The sequence below is a fragment of the Cadophora gregata genome, assembly GCF_030347475.1.
Source record: "Cadophora gregata isolate MNR1 chromosome Unknown scaffold_1, whole genome shotgun sequence".
Lineage (NCBI taxonomy): Eukaryota > Fungi > Ascomycota > Leotiomycetes > Helotiales > Ploettnerulaceae > Cadophora > Cadophora gregata.
Window position 1 is genome coordinate 2,851,821 of NW_026695924.1, and position 21,187 is coordinate 2,873,007.

General features: G+C 33.4%; 4 protein-coding genes across 4 annotated transcripts; 2 read left to right on the top strand and 2 right to left on the bottom strand.

The window, feature by feature from the left end:
* Positions 1–239: 239 nt before the first annotated feature.
* Positions 240–3,727, top strand: ONS95_000926 (uncharacterized protein). Its single transcript, XM_058494104.1, has 3 exons — positions 240–1,385; positions 1,439–3,511; positions 3,567–3,727. Exons 1-2 carry the CDS (start codon positions 400–402, stop codon positions 2,781–2,783), a joined length of 2,331 nt encoding a protein of 776 aa, XP_058364307.1. The 5' UTR covers positions 240–399; the 3' UTR covers positions 2,784–3,511; positions 3,567–3,727.
* An 8,885-nt stretch (positions 3,728–12,612) lies between these two features.
* ONS95_000927 (uncharacterized protein) lies at positions 12,613–13,892 on the top strand (the record flags this gene model as incomplete). The annotated part of the gene is made up of 4 exons (XM_058494105.1): positions 12,613–12,709; positions 12,819–12,878; positions 12,931–13,394; positions 13,443–13,892. 4 exons carry the CDS (start codon positions 12,613–12,615, stop codon positions 13,890–13,892), a joined length of 1,071 nt encoding a protein of 356 aa, XP_058364308.1.
* A 953-nt stretch (positions 13,893–14,845) lies between these two features.
* ONS95_000928 (uncharacterized protein) lies at positions 14,846–15,402 on the bottom strand (the record flags this gene model as incomplete). The annotated part of the gene is made up of 2 exons (XM_058494106.1): positions 14,846–15,263; positions 15,353–15,402. The coding sequence occupies 2 exons, from the start codon at positions 15,400–15,402 to the stop codon at positions 14,846–14,848; spliced, it is 468 nt and encodes a 155-aa protein (XP_058364309.1).
* Positions 15,403–15,506: 104 nt separating this feature from the next.
* ONS95_000929 (uncharacterized protein) lies at positions 15,507–16,121 on the bottom strand (the record flags this gene model as incomplete). The annotated part of the gene is made up of 1 exon (XM_058494107.1): positions 15,507–16,121. One exon carries the CDS (start codon positions 16,119–16,121, stop codon positions 15,507–15,509), a length of 615 nt encoding a protein of 204 aa, XP_058364310.1.
* Between the last annotated feature and the right edge of the window lie 5,066 nt (positions 16,122–21,187).

Consider the following 21,187-nt stretch of genomic DNA (forward strand, 5'->3'; position numbering starts at 1 on the left):
ACGTGATACCGGCCTTCTATAGGGCAAGCGTTATAAAAATACTTTATTAAAAAGAATTTTCTCTTATTATATTATATTATTACCTCTTCTTTCTACTAATAGCTAAACTACTATTTATTATAATACTAGGGAAGTAATAGACCGTTAAGAATTATATATACTATTTGATAACACGCTATGATATGTAATTATTAAGTTATTTTTAAAAATTCTGTTTGATTAAAAGATATTCCAAAAATGTTTCCTACTTTAGACGAATCAGCCGCATTTCTTGGTAATGCACGCCAGCGGAGATATGGGTAATCCAGACCTCGTTCTGGCTCAACGCCATATACGCCTCCCATCAAGGATCGTTAATGCCACCTCCCGCCCTTGTGAAAAGAGAAATCGCATTTAAAGATGTGGTTCGCCTCCCTAGATGCGAGATTTTCTTCTTGCTCACTTGGTACACTCCCTCGTAACGTCGTGATATATCGGCTTTTTTGTGCGTTGCACAGCATGCATTTCGCAAGCGCGTTTACTGCTGGAGTCGCCCTGCTATCCTTCACTTCCAGCTCTCTTGCCTTTGTCGTTAAATCAACACGTGCCGACGTGACTGCCGAGCCCTTGCCGCCGACCATCACCGCAGCTCCGAAATCCTCCTCTGATCTCCAGGTGCAATCCCGAGACGTGCCCAAACGTCGAAAGTACACGAGAAAGCCTTCGAGGAAGGTGAAATGGCCCACTAAACATGCCAAGGGCTGCACCACCACCGAACTCCTCAGAAATGGTGATTTCGATAAGAACGCCAGGGGCTGGACGTCGTATTCTGGTGCTTCGGGCCTGGCGACACTGTTCTGGGTTGCGCACTCCAAGAGGCGACCTGCACATTCTGGTGCTGGGCAGGCTTATATCTTCATGAATCGCGGACCAGCTATCATTGATTTTGACACCAGACTCCCCGCAGTAGAGTACGGCAATGCCATCACCATCTCGATGTGGATGCGCTACGAAGAGCCGGCGGATGTTGGCAGCTGCTACGGTTTTTGGTCTGTTCGAGGATTCGATGGTGGCCTTGAGGTGACCTTGAAGCCCAAGTGGACAAAGTACAGTTTTGAGGTTCCGGGGTTTGGCCGGGCACAGGTACTTCACTTTGTCTTACAGTGCGACTTTTTGGAGACGCCAGTCTCAATTTATATGGACGACGTCAGTGCCAAAGCCTGTGTTCCAAAAAACCCTGACCCCGAGTGTCAAGTCCTCCAGCGATCTGACAATCTCATTGTCAATCCGGGATTCGAGTGTCCGGACGGCATAACAGCATGGCTAACGCAGTCCTTCTCAGGGGGGACGGATGCCCTGGTGCAATACGGGCCACAGAAGAAAAATCAACCTCATTCTGGAAAGGGGTAAGTACTAATATCTACTTTCAATAAATTACACTACTAAATGGTCCATACAGCATGGGTGCTTTCATTTTCGACAGTAGTCAGCCCGCTGCATTCACTGGAATGCACATGGTCCAAATCGATATTCCAGGAGACATGACCAGACGCTTCATGAAGGCATCATTCTGGTTGTCTGTCGATGCCACCGCCAAGAACGTCATCGGTTGCGAGTTGTTTATGGCTACCAGAACTGGCTATTATCTTTACGCTGTTGATCTTAGCGGCTTGACCACCAAGTGGACAAAGTTTGAGGTCAAAGACATTGAGCCCGATTCCCTTGACGATTTTAGAATTGAAATTGCCGGGTGCAGAGCAGATACCTACCCGATTATCTACATAGATGACATATACTTCGGAGTCGACCGATCTTCCCCCCCGGCAACAACTACCGTCGTGACCGAGCCAACCGCGACTCCAACTTCTGGGCCATGCACCGGCTTTCCATCCGTCCCAGATCCTTCGATGGAACTCAATGACAACATGAACAACTGGGTCCAGAGCAATGGTGATGTTATGATATATCCCGATACCGAATCTACATACGGTCCTCCGCATGATGGTGACGCGGTGGCAGTAGTCCAGTTACCACCTTACCAGAGCGTCTCCTTGAGTCAGTATACCTCGGGGTTCTGCGCCGACCAAGCCTACACGGCTAGCGTGTGGCTCTATATTCCAGAAGGTTACGACCATACCCTATGCCAGTTCCGCCTCGGGATCACTGGCGCCAGCGATCTCTTCAGCGTCTCTCGCGCCGGTAACTGGGAGAAGATGGAGCTCATCTTCCTGGTCGACGAGTCCGACACCACCAATCCTTTCCTAGACATCCACATCAGCGCCTTCTGCGATAACCCCAGCGAGATGATCGTGCTAATCGATAATTTTCAATACGGTCCCGCCCCAGTCTGCGGCGTCACGCCCTCCATCCCGGAGGGTGGGTTCGAAAGCGGCAATACCGCTATCTGGAATGCGGGCTTCTTCCAGGGCGACGAATCCTTCGCCATCACATCCGCCAAGCCACGTACGGGCAACAAAAGCGCCGTCCTGACCCTGCCCAAGATCAACAACGGCGTGAGCTTTATGAACAATTTTTCCGCCTGCGTTGGCACAAAGTACACCTTCCGCGTGTGGTACTTCATCCCCAAGGCCTACAAGGGAATCCAGTGCACCTTCAACACATACGCCTACTTCACGGGCGAGAACAATCAGGACATCGTGAACGCGTACGATGTGTGGACTGAGTCAAAGCTGGATTTCGTGGCGGGCGGCCCAGACATGACAATTGTGTGGAGCGTGGTGTGTGGTAACCAGCTGCAGAAAGTAGTGATTTACCTGGACGATGTTTCCGTAAGCAATCGATAGCGAGAGAGAGTGTCTCTTGTATGTGGCCACGTTTGCAGATAACCTTCATAAACAGAGATACGCGAGTTTAGTAATAGCGCATGTACATACTTTTACTTATTTAAATATACATATATGTATCTCACAACCAGAAAACAGTCGCAACATAAAAGAAAACAGGAAAAACAGCTCTTTTATAGAACGTATAGTAGTGAGACACTCTCCATGTACACCGACTTAGAGTAAAGAGTCTCGGTACCTAGTAACTCTGAAACTGCGCTGTCGCTGCTTCTCTTTCTGGAGGCGACGAACAGCTTTCTGGGACTTCTCTTCCTCATCAGAAGCCAAGGTTGCTATACAAGGCTCGACAGCCTGCTATTGACGCTTTTTTCTTGCGGAGTTACATAATAACACTAAATAGAAGAGCTTCGTGAATTTTCCCAAGGGCTTCCAAGGGGGCTGAAAATACAAGATCAATAACAAGCGAGGACGGGTTTAGCAGCTACTTGCCTAGCTGGAGGCTGGAACGACTCGACACATTTGGAGTGATCAGCAACGGGCTTGCGGGTGTTTCCTAGCTGTCCCGCCCGGCCCGGCGTCGTGTATATCTGGGCACGCCTCTGCTCTGCCCCACCACCACATGCGTTTGCATTCCTTTTACAGCCGAATTTAATCTTGACCGAAAGCGAACAATCAGGCATCTTGCGTGCAACCTGATCTTAATAATGAGAGAGTGTGTTCAAGCTTAGGTAAGATACCGTAACCTCTTATTTGGAGTGTACCTTAGCAAACGGTGGGGGCAAGGTAACTCGGGGTGCAGGCGCCTGCACCGTGCTGTCAGGTGTCATCAGACAGGAGTGACCCGATCACATGCTAAAATGGGAAGTAAACAAAGGGGCGCAAAGGGGCACCGCCAGGTTGGTGGTGTGTGGCTGGAGCTTGGAAGTGAGGAGAGGAGAGGGGAGGGAGAACATAGCTGAGTCTGCATGTTACTAAAGGAAACTAGTGGAATTATATTATTTCCTTCGCGCTTATAGGAGTTATTTTAGTCTAGATAGAATGCCGAGCCTCTAGTGTGAACCTTCTATATATAGATATTAAAATACACTAGCTTATACTATTATATACTATTAAAGGGCTGGATTTTAACTAAATCTAATTAGACTTATTTATATAATTTATTATAAGACTATTATTTGTTTTATATTTAATTAGAAGTAAGTAAATAAATAATTAAGTAAATAAGTAAATAAATATATATTTAAAGTATAAGTGAGTCTTTTACTATAAGATAATATTCTCTTTCTTTCTATATTTCGATATTTTACTAGAATTAACTATAAATCAATTAGAAGAGCTTTTTATAATATCTTATTAAGCTAGTAGTATTACTTATAATTAGTTTAATAATTTAACTAGTAATTAATTACTTATCTCTTCTTTATTAACTTATGAGATTAAAAAAGATAATATTAAGCTATTAATATCTAAAGAACATAATATATTTTTATCTTATACTAAGACTAATTTAGCTACTAGGTTTTATAATAACTAGACGATTTATTTATATAATAATTTAAAGTCGATTAGAGATAATTAAAAGTAATTAAAGCTAGACTAGATAGATATAACTTTTATAACTAGAATTAACACGTTAAATATGTTTAGAAAAGAATAAGAAGATATTAAGAGCGAGTTATAACTACTTATAAGTTATAGAGTATATAGTATTTAATCGATTATAAATACTAATAGTATCCGAGCTTCTATTAGACTTATAGTCGACTAGATTAATTAATATTTTTAATAGTAGAGTTAATAGTATAAAGGTTAAGGAGGTTCGGAGTTACTTTATTATTCTATCTTACTTAGTATCTTATTCTCTTAGTTATACGTATTTAGTAAACTTAACTAGTATAAGTGAAGATAAGGTAAAGCTATTTTATTTTAATATAAGTAGTATTTAGGTTTTAATCGATTAAATACTAAGTCTTACTAGATTTAATACTCTTATTCTATAAAAAAGCTAAAGGGAGATATATTAGGATAAAATAAGAACTTTTAATAAGATCTAAGAGTTAAATAATATAAACTCTTAGGAGGTAGAATTGTTTATATATCGACTTATAATTATATAAGAGGTTAATATTATAAATACTCTTATCTAATAGTATATAAGTATTATTACGAGTAGTCTACTAAGGATTAGAAGTAAAAGCAGAAGAGAGTTAAAGCTAAAAAAGCTTCCTTTTAAATTACTAAAAGATAAAATACTTAATTAAAGATAATATTATTATAAGTACTTTCTAATTAAAACTAAATTAATACTTAATCGAATTAGGTACTTTAATATAATTAAGGAGTTATTTAATAGTATAAGAATATAATATCTTTATTAAGTGTATTATCTAAGTTAGCTAATGTTAAGAGTATTAAAGTAATAGGTATACTTCTACTATTATATTATATAGTTAACTAACTACTAATCGATTAGTATCCGGATAGTTAAATAAGATACTATATTTCTTACTTATTAAGTTCTTATAAAGAATAAGAAGAATACCTTTTCTTCTCTATTCTTATAGATTACTTATTTAATCCTAAGTTCTTTACTAGTCTATTAGTAAATAGTTATTAAGGTCTTATATCTAAGTACTATAAGTTATATTATAATAAGAAAAAGAGTAGAAGATATAATACGTATTCCTTTATAGTTAATTTATAGTTAATTCTAATTATAATAGTAATTAATTATTCGTAAGGCTATAGCTAGCTAAAAACTATTAACTATAGTGTATATATATTAATTATATAACCAGTTAATTAAGAAGAATGTCTGTACTTGCTAATATATATATATAGTATATATAACTATTAACTATATATACTATTTTTAATAGTATAATATATCTACTATATTAGTAAAAAATTCTGGCGCTGGGTGCATATGCCACCCGCTATTTTCGCTATTTTCGCTGAATAGTCGCTTTTTACACTTAAGGCGCCTTAAAATATAAGAGGCTGTCGTATATCAGCCTTAAATAATAAAAGGCCGCCTTATACGCCCTAGGCGCCTTTTATAAGACCTACTTTTATATATAAGCTAGACCTAATTAGAAAAGATATAATATTTTTAATTAGAATTAAAAATTAAAAGTTAAGTTTATTTTTAGATTTTAAACTAACTAAAAACAGTTAGATTAGCGTAGATTTTAACTGAGAATTTAAAAAGACCTGCACTTTCTACGCACGTCCTTAAAACTAATCTCGCTAAGCCTTTAACGCTATGAATATCCACGCTAAAAAATCGCTAGCGTACTTATAATTCGATTCGGGTAAATTCTATATAAGAGTAAGCTGCCGCCTTGCCTAATCGAGCGATATAAGCCTAATAATACCTTCTTATAAGATATACTCTTATTAGTATCCTTAGTATTCTTAGTATTCTTAGTATTAGTATTAAAGCTTTTAGTAAGCTTACTAATATACCTTATATAATATAAAAAAATCGGACTTACTTTTATTTTATACGCTAGTCCTAATTAGGCTTATAAGCACCTATAGCGCCTTAGTCGCTCTAGGCGCCTATATTATTAATTTAAATTAGTATATACCGCTTTAAGGGTCGCTAGCTATTAAATTAATCGATATATAACTTAGGCTAAAAATCGCGAAAATAGCGCCTTTAGCGGCTAGCCGGCGGCTGCCTAGAGCTAGATCTTTTTACTAATATACCTCTTACTTTAGTTAATTCTTCGGATAAGACTTAGCGAGTTAACTTCTCGTATATATATTTCTTTTCTATATAAAACTAATTACTAATTAAATATAAATAAAATAAATATAAACTAGATCTTTCTTAAATTTATATTATAGTTTAGAGTTATAACTTTAGTTAAACTTGATATTACTTTAGGAAATATAAGTAAGGTTTAAGTGATAATTAATATTTATAAACTTACTACCTATAGTTCTTAAAATACTTAGGAATATAAGTTGAATCGATTTCTAATTAACTAGAATTTTATACTAATATTATATAAGCCTTATCTTCTTATAGATTATAGAATAAGAGAAAACTTAATCTGACTTAGAGAAATCGATATATATTTAATATATAAATAGTACCCTAGGGAAAGAGATAGTTATCTTAATAACTAAATAAATAGCTAAAGACTTATTAAACGTAACTTCTATTGAAGTTAATATATTATATAAGCGACTATTAGGTAACTTAAATAAACTATTAATTTATTCTTATACTAATAACTTAGAGTAAAGTAAGTTAAAGGACTTAAGCTTGTAATTGATTCTAATATGATTTATAGTTAAGATTTTTACTTGTATTATTTATAATAAGGTATTAGAATATATTAAGGAGTATTTTAATATATTCTTACAGCTTTTTTAGATTACTTTTAAATTAACTAGTTATTAAGTATAATTCGTATGATATAATACAGAGAATATTAGTATTAAAGTAATAGTATTAAATATATATTTAAAATAAGTAGCTAGTAATTATTTGAATTAGATTATAATCGATTATATACTAACTATTTAAGGTAAGGTTATATAATAACTATAATAGATCCTTAACGTCGCCTATAAGATTAGTAATTAGCTAGCTTTTATATTTATTATAAGGTATACTTTAAAAGAGGTATTCTTATAAGGCGATTTCGTGATAGCCCTACTTAAGATACTATATTATTACTACTAGAAGCGGATTTATTATCTATAAGTTTATATATAGCTTTAGACTATAGATTATTTAGATACTAATCGATTAATAAGTAATTTATACTCTTTATAATAAGATTATCTCAGGCTGTTTAGATTTAAATATAAAAGCTTAAGTAGAATATAAAACCTAAGAATAGATCTTTCCTAGACTTAATTAAATATATTAGAAAGGTAATTAAGAAGCTTAGGATTAGACTTAAAAACTATCTTATATAGTAGAAGTAAGTTATTAATTTAGTAATATATATAGGATAAATTTAGATATCTATAGAGCTATTAAAAAGTTAGTTTATATTAAATTCTTAGTTAATTATAAACTAAAACTACCCTTTAGTGCTAAGAGTATTAATATATAATAATAGAGATAACGTGATAACCGGTTAATTTTTAGTGTTAAGGTGTTATATAGTAATATAAGTAGCATAGGAAGAATAAAGCGTGTAATTACTATTAAAAGTAAGTTTTACTTATATATCTAGAGTTTTATTTAACTAATATTTAATTAAGTAAAGTAAAGGATTACTATCTTTCTTAATAAAGAGATTCTATACTTACTGAACTTAAGGCTTAGAATATCGATATTAGTAGTATTAATAAAGATAAGTTTACTACTACTAGGAAAAAGCGGATTTAATATAAGAAGCGCTATCTTAAGGTAATTATAACCTCTTTACTTCTAATTTAGTGAATTATATTAATACTAATATCTTCAGGTATAACTAAGTATATTAAGACCGACTTATAATTAATTACGAGTTAAGTTATAACTTTTAACTCTAGTTTAATTTAATTAAGTTATTTAATCTCTACTAGAAGCGTTTCTAGTATTAACTTATAGAACGAGTTATAATATCCTAATAATACTATATAACTTAGAGATAGGACTAAATAAGAATTACAGCTATCTTAGGATAATATATTACTTCTATTGAATTAATTAGCTCATTTAGTTACTTTATAGTTATAATTTTAAATATTTAGTAACTTAACTATACCTTATATTTTTTTCAAATTATCTTAAGATATACTTATTTCGTATAAAAGTTTTTAACTATTAAAGTTTATCTACTTAAATCTAATATTAATTAACAGTTAGTTTCTTTAATAGGAAGAAGTTAGATAAAGTATTTTAGCTATTAGTTTAGTTACTACTACTTTAACTAGCTCCTAATCGACTACTAGTTAGTAAGGTTTTTCTTCTTCTTTACTATATATTAATAATAATAAAGTAAAAGTCGCTTTATAATCGATTAGATCTTTATCTTAGCTTTTTATTATAGAGTACCTTATAATAGATATTATTTTAATATATAATATTATACTTTTATAATAGTTAAAGTAATTCGATTATAAACTTAAATAGCTTTAGTTAGATATTATCTAAAAGAGTTAATAAAGGTTTATTTAAGAGTACTTTATATATTTAAAAGAAAAACTCTTTAGAATTAATTATAAAAGACTTTTACTATTTAGGTTATAAGCTTAACTTTTTCAAATCAGAGATAAGAGAGTTTAAGCTTACTTAAAGTACCTTAGAGCTTAGAAAACTAAGAGAGAGTAACTAGCTTATCTTAAGAGTTAATAGATCCTTAATTAGCTCTAAGTTAATTCTACTATAAGATATAGATAGTTCTTCTAATAGATTTAATTAGGTAATAAAAAGTTAATAGTAAGATATTATAATAGTCCGGTATTTACTCGCTATAAATACAGAAGGCTATAGTTTAATCTCTAATAATCGAGAAGTAAGTATATTATATAGATAGGAAGATAGTTACTAAGTATTAAAATATTATTTTAAGTTAAGTATAAAGCTCTTATCTAATAGTAGATATATTAGTCTTATATAGAACCTTTATTCTCTAAGAATCCCTATAGATCCTATAATCCTAAGGCTCTAAGAACCTTAGATCCTATAGTTCTAAAAGCTTTATACTATTATATAATATATAGTCTTATGATTCTATTCCTAGTTCTTAGCTTCTTTATATAATAAAGCTACTAAGCCTCAGGGCTAAGATATATATAATACTCTTTCTAAGTACATTCGTAACAGATATATAAGAGTTTAAAGAGAGGTAGAGAAGGTAATATAAGTAAAGTTAGAGTCCGGTATCTATAAACTAGATAGTTCCCTTTTATATACTTATCTATTATATCTTAATTAATTAGAAGTCGATTATATTGTAATAATAATTAACTTTATACTATTTAGTTAATATTAATTAGCTTTAAGACTTTTAATATAACTATAATATAAGGAATACACTTATATAAGGGTATAAGGTATTAAGAAATTAATTTAATTTGAGTATCTGCGCTTAATATAGCTTAATATATAGCCTATAGTGATAAATTTAGTTTTAATCGATTATAAGTCGAATAGAAAACTAACTAGATTTAAAAACTATAAAATCTCTAACTTGTACAAAATAAAGGAAAAGACCTATTTTAAATTATTATAACTAAACTAGCTCTTAATTAATTAGAAATCGAAAAAGATCCGGCTATAAAAACTTTAAAAGAAGTAATATATATATTAATATAGAATTAATTAGAAGTCGATTAGGGATTAGTATATTCTAGAAGTTATATAAGATCTTTAATCTTATAGAGGTTAAGGTTAGATTCGACTTTAAGACTACTCGGGTTTAAGCTAGGTTCCTTTTTAGGACTATCTGAGTTTAAGTTAGGTTTCTTTTTAGAACTATCTGAGTTAAGGTTGAGTTCCTCTTCCTTCTTATTATTACTATTACTTTTAGAGCTACTTATATCTAGCTCGAGAGAGGTAAAGAGCTTTACTAATTAATAATCAGCTTAGGCTTAGTTAGTTTCCTAATAGTCTTTACTAATATATACTAGATCAGGATAAGATTAATCTATAATCGATTAGTAGTTAATTTAATAAGTATTATAATATATTTCTACTTACTAGTATTAATATATAAGTGATACTTAAAAGTCTTTAGGATATAAGCTTTAAGATATATCTTAGTTTAGTTAAGCTAATCAATTAGTAATTAACTTTTATTAGGATACTTTAAGAGTATTTACTTTATTATAGAAAGTATTAAGTTCTTCTTTAAGAGTTTTTCTAATAAATCCACTTAGTTCTTTATCCTATTAGACTTATAATTAATTAGTAATCGATTAGGAATTCTTTCTAGTTATACTTATATTAAGCTTAGGGTACTCCTTAGGAACTAGTATAGCTTTTATAGCTTTAGCTTTCGTAACCTTTAAAACTCTTATAGCTTTCGTAGCTATAGTAGTAGGTACTTTACTTCTCTTATAAGAGGTAGTTATAGATCGAGACTATAATCGATTAGTAATTAATTAGATTTTATCTAGAAGATATATATATACTTACTTTTAGCTAGATTTAGTTAGTATTTCTTAAGATATAGTCTATAATCAATTAGAAATTAAATATATATTAATAGTGAAAATAATAATTAACCTTAGCCTTGTAATAACGCTTACGAGTAGAACTCTTAGGTTCTTTCTTATTAGAACCTAGAGCTAGATTATCTGCTTTATTATTAGATTATAATTAATTAAAAATCAATCTTTAAATATATATATATAATACTTATAATTATAATTAGATTAGATTTTTAAGCCTTAGTAGGAGTCTGAATATTTAGATCTATTTAACTATATAATAGTTAGATATTATCCTTACTATATAAAGAATAACTTATAATTAATTAGGCGTTAACTTTAATTTATATTAATAGAAGATTTATTAGGTCTTAATCGATTAGGAGTTAACTATAGTATAGTATATATAAACCTCTAGTGTAAGTAGAAAAAAGTAAGGTATAGAAGAAAGAAAGTTCTAGATAGAATAGTAAACTTAACTATATAATAGTAATAAGTAATCGATTAAGTAAGGCCACGTAAGTAGATTAGTTTAGTATTATTACTAATTTACTATAATTAAAATCTTAATATTTATATCGTGATAATACTATAGTAACTATACTATCTAATAATAGTTTTAAGGAAAGTTTAATATTACTATAGTAAAAAGTACTAACTTAGACTAGCGTTAAGTAGTAATCGAGTCGCGCTTATACTATTGATTTAGAGTCTATATATACGAATTTTACACTAAGCCTACGCTAAATTAAGAATATACAGACTTAGCTGGTTTCTAAGGGGAGGGGAGGGGAGGAGTACAATTCAAACCGTTCCAGACGGACGACAGAAGAAAGCGTCATAGAAGCGGCCGAAGTGGCCGAAGTGGATAGGTAAGGTACCTACACAAGGTAAGGTATGTTCAGTTCAAGAAGCAGAGAAAGCAGGCAAACAGGTGGTACTGTAGCATGCTGCGTTATTGTGCTGTGCTGTACTGTACTGGCCTGGCTCTTGCCTCCCGCCGCCACACGTCATAGCCGTAGCGTGGCCATAAGGTATGCCCATAAGGTACCTAAGGTACCTACCTAGGTATACTTGGGTACACTTGTACTCACTCTTACTAAGCTAAAATTTACACCTGTTGTAACCTGCAGCGCAAGTAAATTACTGTACAAGTAGCCGTAGGTACCTAAGGTACCTTAGAAGATCCGATCCAAGTTCCAGCCACAGACCAGTCCCAGCAAAAGAGGGTGTCAGCGTCAGTGTCAGTGTTAGCGTCAGCGTCAGCGTTAAACACCCAAGGTACCTAAGGTACCTACCTACCTACGTACCTCTTGTAGAGCTGCACCTGTACCTGCACCTGCACCTGCAACCAAGAAAATCCCTGTCTGAGCTCGCACGCGACACCACACTAGCCAGAATTCGTCACTGCTGCTCCTGTCCCTGTTCCTGCTCCTCCTCCCCTCCCTCCTTGCCCTTCTCCAACAAATTCACATCCACAACTGGTCGTCGTCGTCTCTCTGTCTCTCGAACAGGAAAGCTCAGCCTCAAGCCCAAGCTCAATCTCACCTCACCATCACCATCACCATCGTGTTCCTCTCCTATCCTGATCCTATTTCGATCCCTTCTTCCGCCTTTTACATATCCACCTCGCAGTCTCAACAAAGGATTGCTAGCTGTAGCACTCACAGACCTGCCAACTTTCTCCATCAGCATCCCCTCCATCAAGAGCTTGTTCAAGATGTCCGACTTCACTAACCACAACGACCACGTGGTCCCATCCACCGAGACTGAGCCTGGCTCCGGTCTGCAGAACGCAAAGGCTTCAGTCGTCAACAGTGAGGTGCGTAACTTCTGCCTTGTACGCGGCATCTTAGTTCAAAGCTGACTTTGACACAGTGCGCCGAAGCTTCGCAGCTCTCCCATTTCCAACTAACCTACCAACAGATGCTTCTGCTGCCGCCGATGCTGTCAAGAACCACCCCATAACTCAGAATATCACCAACGGTATGATTTTGTTCGAAATTTTCTGATGGGGGTCAGTGCTGATTGTCAGTAGGTCCAGTTGCAGAGAATGTCAAGGACCAGACTGCAAAGACTTCAGCCGAGTTCTCCAACCTTGCTGCCTCTCGCACAACTCCAGCTACTCCAGCTGCCACTGGCCAACCTCTCACACACTACCACTCGTTCTTCTCGAGCCTCCTGTCCTGGGAGCATCCCCGCGCGTCCGGGATCGCATACCTCGCAACCGTCCTCTTCATCTTCGCCGCTCGATACCTTGATATCATCCGATACAGCTTCAAGGTTACATATATGGTTTTGGGTATCACTGTTTTGGCCGAGGCTGTTGGTAAAAGTCTCTTCTCTACTGGTTTCACCTCCCAGGTCCGCCCTAAGAAGTACTACACTGTTTCCAAGGAGACCTTGAACTCAGTTATCGGAGACGTTCACGAGCTTATCAACTTCTTCGTCATTGAGGCTCAGCAGATTGTCTTTGCCGAGAATCTCTTCGTGTCTGGTGCTGTAAGTGACTGCGCATTTCACTGGGCAAGCCCACCTAACATATGACAGGCATTTATCGGAGCTTTCCTCTCCTACTACCTCATCAAGGTCGTTCCTTTCTGGGGTCTTTCTCTCATTGGAACTTCCGTTCTCTTTCTCAGCCCATTGATCTACAAAACCAATAAAGAGTTGATCGATGCGAACCTTTCCAAAGCCTCATCCGTCATCAACCAGCAAACTGAGCAAGTGAAGCAACTTGCCAGCCAGCAAGCCGCGCGCGCCACTGAGACAACCAAATCGCTTGTTGGTGACTACTCCGCCAAGGCACAAGATTTGATTGGTGGCGCCCGGGGACGTTCGACCTCACCAATTGCTTCCGTGAAGCCCCCTAAGACTGAGCCTCTCGACGTCAAGGAGAACATCCCAGCTTACAAGAGCGAGGATTTTCCGATTGCACCAAAGGAGGAGTTCAAGTCCTCAGCACCTGCTGTTGTGGACGAGCCCTTGGTCGCTACATAAAAATCCCCAACCAAGTAAAGTCCTATGATACTATTGGAGGATTCTAAATGCGAGGGTGATGTTTCTAGAAAGGAATGCAGGGAAACGAACAACTAAATTGGTACGAGGTACGATACGACGCTCTCGAGTAGTATGAGGTCTCATACTAACCGGGAATGGAGTCTTGGGATTCTTATGAATATGAGCTGGTTTCGCATGACCTTATGAGCAATTTATTGTACTATGCTGCGTTGGGTAAAGGCTTTCCTTATTGCTTGGTGCCTTGGTCTTGTCATTATGCGGTTATTTCCTTGCTCACGATGAGTCATTCTAGGTTGTTATTAGGTTGCCTGCTATTCCTTTTGTTAATAGTGCCTCATGCATGGTTTGCGTGCGTGAAATATGTTATATGTCGGTTAGGTGTACTGGCTCGCAAGTACAATGGTGAAAATGGCATTATAAGCATAAACATTTTCCATCACAAACCTAGTTCTTGCTCTGCGACTTGTCATGGTTAGCCTCATTTGTTTGAGTTGCATGATATTGTGTCGCAAACCCTCCCTCCAACGACCCGGGTCTCAAAACCATCGAAAGACCATTGACGAGCTAACACCTTACACCGTCTCGGCAAGACTGGGCCACAATGGTCGAATTACCTCAAGGATACATATGTAGTAAGCTGAGAGCACGTTACGTAAGAGAGCTCCTCTGTCGAGTTTGTCACGCTTGCATCTCTCTTCTCGGCAGTCCCCATTGTAACTTCTACGTCCCACCACCTATAGAGCGCTTTTGAAGTCCCAAGAGTTACATGTATGTCTCTGCACGTGCAAGGTTCCAATGACTGCTTCAAAGGACTTTGGATGGCAATTTTATTACGGGAGCTAGCAACAAGTATGCTGGCATCGCAGGCAATCGTCACCGCCCGCCCCGATCTAGTCTATGCAGTCGGCGTCTCCTCATGATCCTTGCCAACTTCAATCCTGCACCATCTTCGACGCAGCTTCCTGAGCATGATCGTGGAATTTTATATGCAACTTTTTAATCCTTGGCTTAAAAACTTCATCCTTCTCCTCAATGTTCCAAACCCACTCCTGCATCCTGTGTCCCACATGCACACACTTACAATCCCGATTCAGCATGTTGTCCAACATAATCCGCGTCTTGAGGAATGATCTGAAGAACTCAGCACTATCGAGTGAGGTGTGTGCTTGGACAATGCGTTTGGGGCCTTGGATTTGCACGGTGATATGTTGGAGTTTCGTCAATTTGGGGATGACGTGGTGGATGGCGAGAGAGAAGCCACTGGTTGTGTGGACGTGGAAGGTGAGGTGGGTGAGGCTGGGGAAGAGCAGAATGGTGGGGGAGAAGATTGTGCAGGCTTGGATTTCTTTCCTGTTTTTCCATCCATTAGCAATGTCTCTAAACATTACACTTGCTGAAGTAGAACTAGATATGGAGACGATTGCGAAGGAAAGGCTTACGGCACAGTAAGTACTGCTCTCTTTACCAAACTCTTCTCAGCGCTCTCCATCTTTTGCCTGGCATTGTTCAGCGTACTCTCGTGATACGTGAAGCCGAACTCATTGACTTTGCACCACACCACATTCGCCTCGGCATATAACTCCTTGTTTCCCTTCAGCGCCAGAACAACTTCGGTTTCTTGCCACTGCTCTCTATGAACACCGATTGCTCAATCATGATTCGCAATTCTGCGGGCAGCTTGGTGAATTTGAATGTACTGCTGACGTTGTACTCTGTTGGAATCATAGGGCCTTTAGTTTTGATCTGCATTCTAGGCTTCTTCACGGCTGGGGTTTCGTTGAGAGCGTGAAGTTGTCGTTGGGGGATGCCAGCCTGGAAGAGCACCAGCTTGGACATTTTCTCGTGCTTTGCAAGGCCATTGCGGTCACCATCTGGATATTTAGGAGCTTGAAGTTGCATCGTATCGCGAATGATGAGATCCAAGACTTTAAGACCGAAAGTTATTACTGGTTTGGCGATTTGTGGTTTGCTGATTTGAGGTCTAGGAGCTGGTGTAGGAGCTGAAGCCTGAGGGGCGGGGTTGGTGTGGTTGACACGGTGGTGAGGGAGAGCCTTCTTCGTCTTCTTCTTCTTCTTCTTCTTCTTCTTATTCTTCTTCTTCTTATTCTTCTTATTCTTCTTGGCTATTTGCTCACGCCGACGACACGCATTACAGGTTTCTGACGCTCCTGACATGCTCGTATCTTCATTTGGTGGCGTCTTGGCCATTGTGAGTCTTGGGAAGTGCGATTGTTTGTGTCGTGTTGGTGTTGGTAAGGTGTTGGTGTCAATGGAGTGGCACGTTTTTGGCGGGGTCAAGAAGCCTAAACAACTCTACCGATTCTACCCAAGTACGAGTGCAGGAAGCATAAGTGGCTGTGACTAACTTAGTTGTGTTGATGCTGGTGCTGCCTCTATTTTAGCTGATTTTCTCCCTTTCGCCCTTCCACGTTGCACTCATTTCTTCTTATCTTTGAGGCCAGTTTAGTAAGAAGGTGAAATCGCTCAATTTAGATTTCTAGGCGTTTAAGAGAGTATCCCAGTCTAAGTACAGCCCCAGTATTTAGCCGACTTGATGATTTTCGTAAAATTTACTTTAGGACCTTTGTATCTAAGGAGAGAAAGCATCGCCGGGTTTCCCCCGTAATCAGGTATCGATAATCAGATCCTGTTTCCCGGATGATTCAGGCGTATTTTTAGGGGGTGAGCGAATTTCTTCGGTTCCCTGATTAAGGCCAAGGAGATTCAGATTTCGATTCTGATTGGGTGTTACATGATCGATATGCAGTATAGAGAGCTTGAAGCTCAGCCGCTGCAAGATAGTATATTAAAGCCATCTGACCTGTAATTTATATGCTGTTATTCTTTATAGAGTGTCAGAAGAGTATAAACAGATCATACTTTGACTCCATCACATGGCATCGTGACATTGCCTAGATCATGTGCTTATAAGTGAGTGCACTAAAACACACCTAGAGGCTTAAAAGTTGCAATCCAATAGATGAGACGATTAATGCCTATCTGTAGTGAATATATTTATTCGGCGAGATTTGATTATCAGCGGCGAGTTCGTTACTAGCCCCGTCGACAATGTAATTAATAGTTTACGAAGGCGAGCCGAAATGAAATCCGTTCATTTCGCCGATTAGTCCGCTACGCGAGCCGAGGAACACTAAAATCTTAAGTATTAGAAATATTTACCTCGCTATATAATTTATATTAAATTAAGAGTACTAATTATGAAATTCATTTCCACCTTTATACTTTATAATAAGAGTATTAATTATAGCTTACCTAGTAACTAAAGCTCGAATTCTCTCTTAAGGGAAACTATCTTATTTAGCTCTTTATACTCTTTTAGTTCACTTAATTATATAAAGAGCATTCTAATCTCGAGTAATTATTATTTAGATAAGTATTTAAACCTCTTTAATTACGTTTATATTAGAGGAATTACTTATATACTTAAGAAGGATAATACTTGCCTTTTTAAGTCTATTAGTAAAAAGTTCTAGCTCCGGGTAGTAGCTAGTAATCTGCTCTTAGCGCTATTTCTACTATTTTAGCTAAAGTTATATATTAAAAAATTTAAGGATAGTTTTATATTATATTAAATTAAATATATACTAAAAGCTATATTAGCGACTTTAATACTTCTAACTATATTATCTTCTTAAATAACTAGAATAGTTCTAACTTTTAACTTACTTCTACTATCCTTAGCTTTTCTATACTTTATAGCTTTACTTACTACTATTAACTACTTTCTTTATTAATATACTACCTTTCTATTCTATACTAGATATATACTTCTCTCCTTTAGAGCTATTAATATATATATTATTCTAGATACTATTATTATTATAATCGCTTTTATAATATATAATATTTATTATACTTATACTAAAAAGATAGCTTAAAGTGCTATAAGCTCTTCTAGTACTATCTAGTACTCTAGCGCTATTTATACTATCAACTATATATATACTAATTATTACTTATAAGTTAATATTACTAGTATAGTTATATAATTATTTAGCTTTATTCTAGATCTCTTTCTTATATTTCTCTTTTTTTAGTTCTTTACTTTATACTTAATACTATTAACTTATAGTAATAGTCTGGCTATTACTTAAAGATACCTTACTTATAAGCCCTAATAAGCTCTAAATTATATAATTCCTACTAGCCTTTCGCCTAGCTTATAATCTCCTTAAGTATTACTAAGCTGCTTTCTCTTTTAATCTTATATACTTATAATATAGTAAATATTTTATATTACCTTATAAGCTATCTTACTTCCGACGAAGCAGAAAGCCTTAAAAACTTAATATAAGCTTAGTAATACTTTTAAGTAATAAAATTATAAGTTATAAGGTAGTTAATGAATACTAAAAAGTAGTTAACTTATAATATAGCTTATAGCTAAGTACTTAGAGTAGTTAAAGTTTTCCTTAAAGTAGCTAACTTATAAGATAGCTTATAGCTAAGTATCTAAAGTAATCTAAGATTTATAAAAAGTAGTTAAAGTTCTTCTTAAAGTAGCTAACTTATACTAGTAAAGTAGTTTATAAATAAGTATTTAAAGTAATCTAAGATTTATAAAAAGTAGTTAAAGCTTTCTTTAAAGTAATTAACTTATAAAGTAGTTTATAGCTAAGTATCTAAAGTAGTCTAAGCTTTATAAGAAGTAGTTAATTAACTAAGTAACTATTTTTCCTATATAAAAGTAATCCTTAAAAAATAAACTACTTATTAACTAATTTGCGTTTTATAGTTATTCTCTAGAATATAATTAACTCTAGAGCTATATTCTTATTAGTCTATTAGTAATATAATATATTATAAGATAACTACTTACTATACTTTAACTAAATTAATTATAGCTTTCTTATTATTCTTAATTATCTATGAACTAATTAGAATTATTATAAAAGTAATAATTCCGCTATATTAGATCTTATTTAATATTAGCTTTCTATTTAGCTAGATTAAAAGTATTTAATATATATTTATCTCTTAAGTTATATAAAGACTTAGTTTAATCTTTTACTCTTTAGATAAAGATACTACTATTTCTATCTAAACTAATATAACTTATAAGAGTTTCTTAATTAGTATTTTTTATAATCTTAAATTAATCTTTATCTAGAAGAACTAAACTAGAGCTAACTTACTTAGCTTTAATAATTATAGCTTTAATAGTAGAAGAGTTTAGAACCATATCTTATATATATTAATTAATTTATCTTATTTACTTATAAATAGCTTAATATTTACTTTTCTTTATTACTTTCTTTCTTTTTACTAATAGTTTAATATTAATTAAAACAGTATAAATATTAAGTATATAACTTACTAATTCGTTTATTAGAATAAGTTAAAAGATCCTTAGGAGGCTATTTTTAATTAGCTTTTATATTATCTCTTTTAAAATATACTTACTATATCTAATATATACTTTAAAAACTAAGCTTAACTCTTAATAGTATCTTTTACTATTACTATAGCTTTAAGCTATCTTCTTAATATATTCTAAGAGAGAATATTTATAAACTCTAGTAAACTCTCTAAGTCTAGATTAATTATATTTTCTTAATAATCTTTATTAGAAAGCTTTAAGTCCTTTACTTTCTTTATTATTCTCTTATCTTAGATTATTTTAAATAGTAGTAAAAATAGTAGAAAAGAATATAAGTTATTATCTTACTTATAACTTAGTATAAATCGATATCTACTTTTAATATAATATATACTTATATATTTTACTCTCTTATATTATTAGTAAGATTATTAATATTTAAACTTTTAATTTATTTACTTTATATTAAAAAATATATACTACTTATTTCTATAAAAATATATCTTTATAAAATCTAAGTTATCTAATAAATTATTTAGATTAGTATTAAAAGGAGTCTTAATAAGTTTCTTTATTACTTTAGTATAAGTAGCTTTAACTACTCTAGTAACTTTCTTATAAAGCTTAGTAAAAATCACTCTTTACTTTTTATTATTTATCTTTTACTAACTTATATAAATAAAATAAAATAAAGTTATTATACCTTAGTATTAACTAGTAACTATTACTTATATCTAAACTTATAACTATTATTTATAAGAGTATATAGTACTACTTTAGTACTATAACTCTATTTATAATAAGCTAATATAATTATAGTACTAACTACTACTATAGTAGAACTATTAATAAAGGTAAACTAAGATTTAATTATATTATATATTATATAAGTAAAGTATTTCTTCTATTAGTAGAGTAAAACTAAATACTTTATTATAACTTTACTTATTTATTTTATTTAATCTAGCTTACTTAGATATTAGTTATAGCTTTTACTTAATAATTTAGAAAATATATTTTTAAGATCTAGTAATAATATAATATAGTTTTATATTAATCTCTTCTAGAATTTTACTTAAGTATTAAGATCTTTTATATTAGTATAATTACTAAATACTTATTAAACTATCTACTTAATAGACTTAAGTAAATCTGATCTATACTTACTAATATAGTCTTCTATCTACCTCTTATTAGTTTTATTTCTTATATTTAGTAAATAGTAGACTTATTTTTTATATTATAAAATTTTCTAACTTATATAATTTAAAATTATTAGTATACTCTTATTAATAAGTTAATTCCTAGTACACTATAATTACTTAACTTAGTTTCTACTTATTTTCTTTAAGCTAGAATATATATTTAATCCTATATATCTCTATAATTTATACTAAGGATATTAATACTAATATTACTTAGATCTCTTATTTACTATATATTATAAGTCCTTAGATAACTAGATTATATCTTTCTTAATAGTATTTTATAATACTTTAAGGGAAGAGTATACTACTATTTATAAACTTAGTAACGCTTTTTATATCTATATTTAAACTTAAGTTATTTAATTATATAAATATCTAGAAGTTTAGTTACTTAAATAGTAGAAAAGAGAGTAGTTTTTATAATTAAAGTTAATTTAGATCTCTTTCTTTTATTATTTTTTTAAAATATCATATATTTGAATATATAGAAAAGTAAGTAGAGTTAGTTAAATACTTTATTAAATAGTAGATTCTATTAGGATATATTAGATAGAAAATATTAAAAGTATTAACTACTTTAGTATATCATTATAACTACTAATATACGTTTATAAATACTAACTATATTTAGCTTATATAAACTTAACGTATCTCTTTTAATACCCTTAGCTTATAAGGATATATAGTTCTTAGTATTACTTTAGATTTCTGTATAATTATTAGTA

Bases quoted from the DNA above. Each gene is read 5' to 3' on its own strand.
- ONS95_000926 (XM_058494104.1), top strand. From the start codon at position 400: ATGTGGTTCGCCTCCCTAGATGCGAGATTTTCTTCTTGCTCACTTGGT. The intron at 1,386-1,438 runs GTAAGTACTAAT...TGGTCCATACAG, and splicing joins CAACCTCATTCTGGAAAGGG to CATGGGTGCTTTCATTTTCG.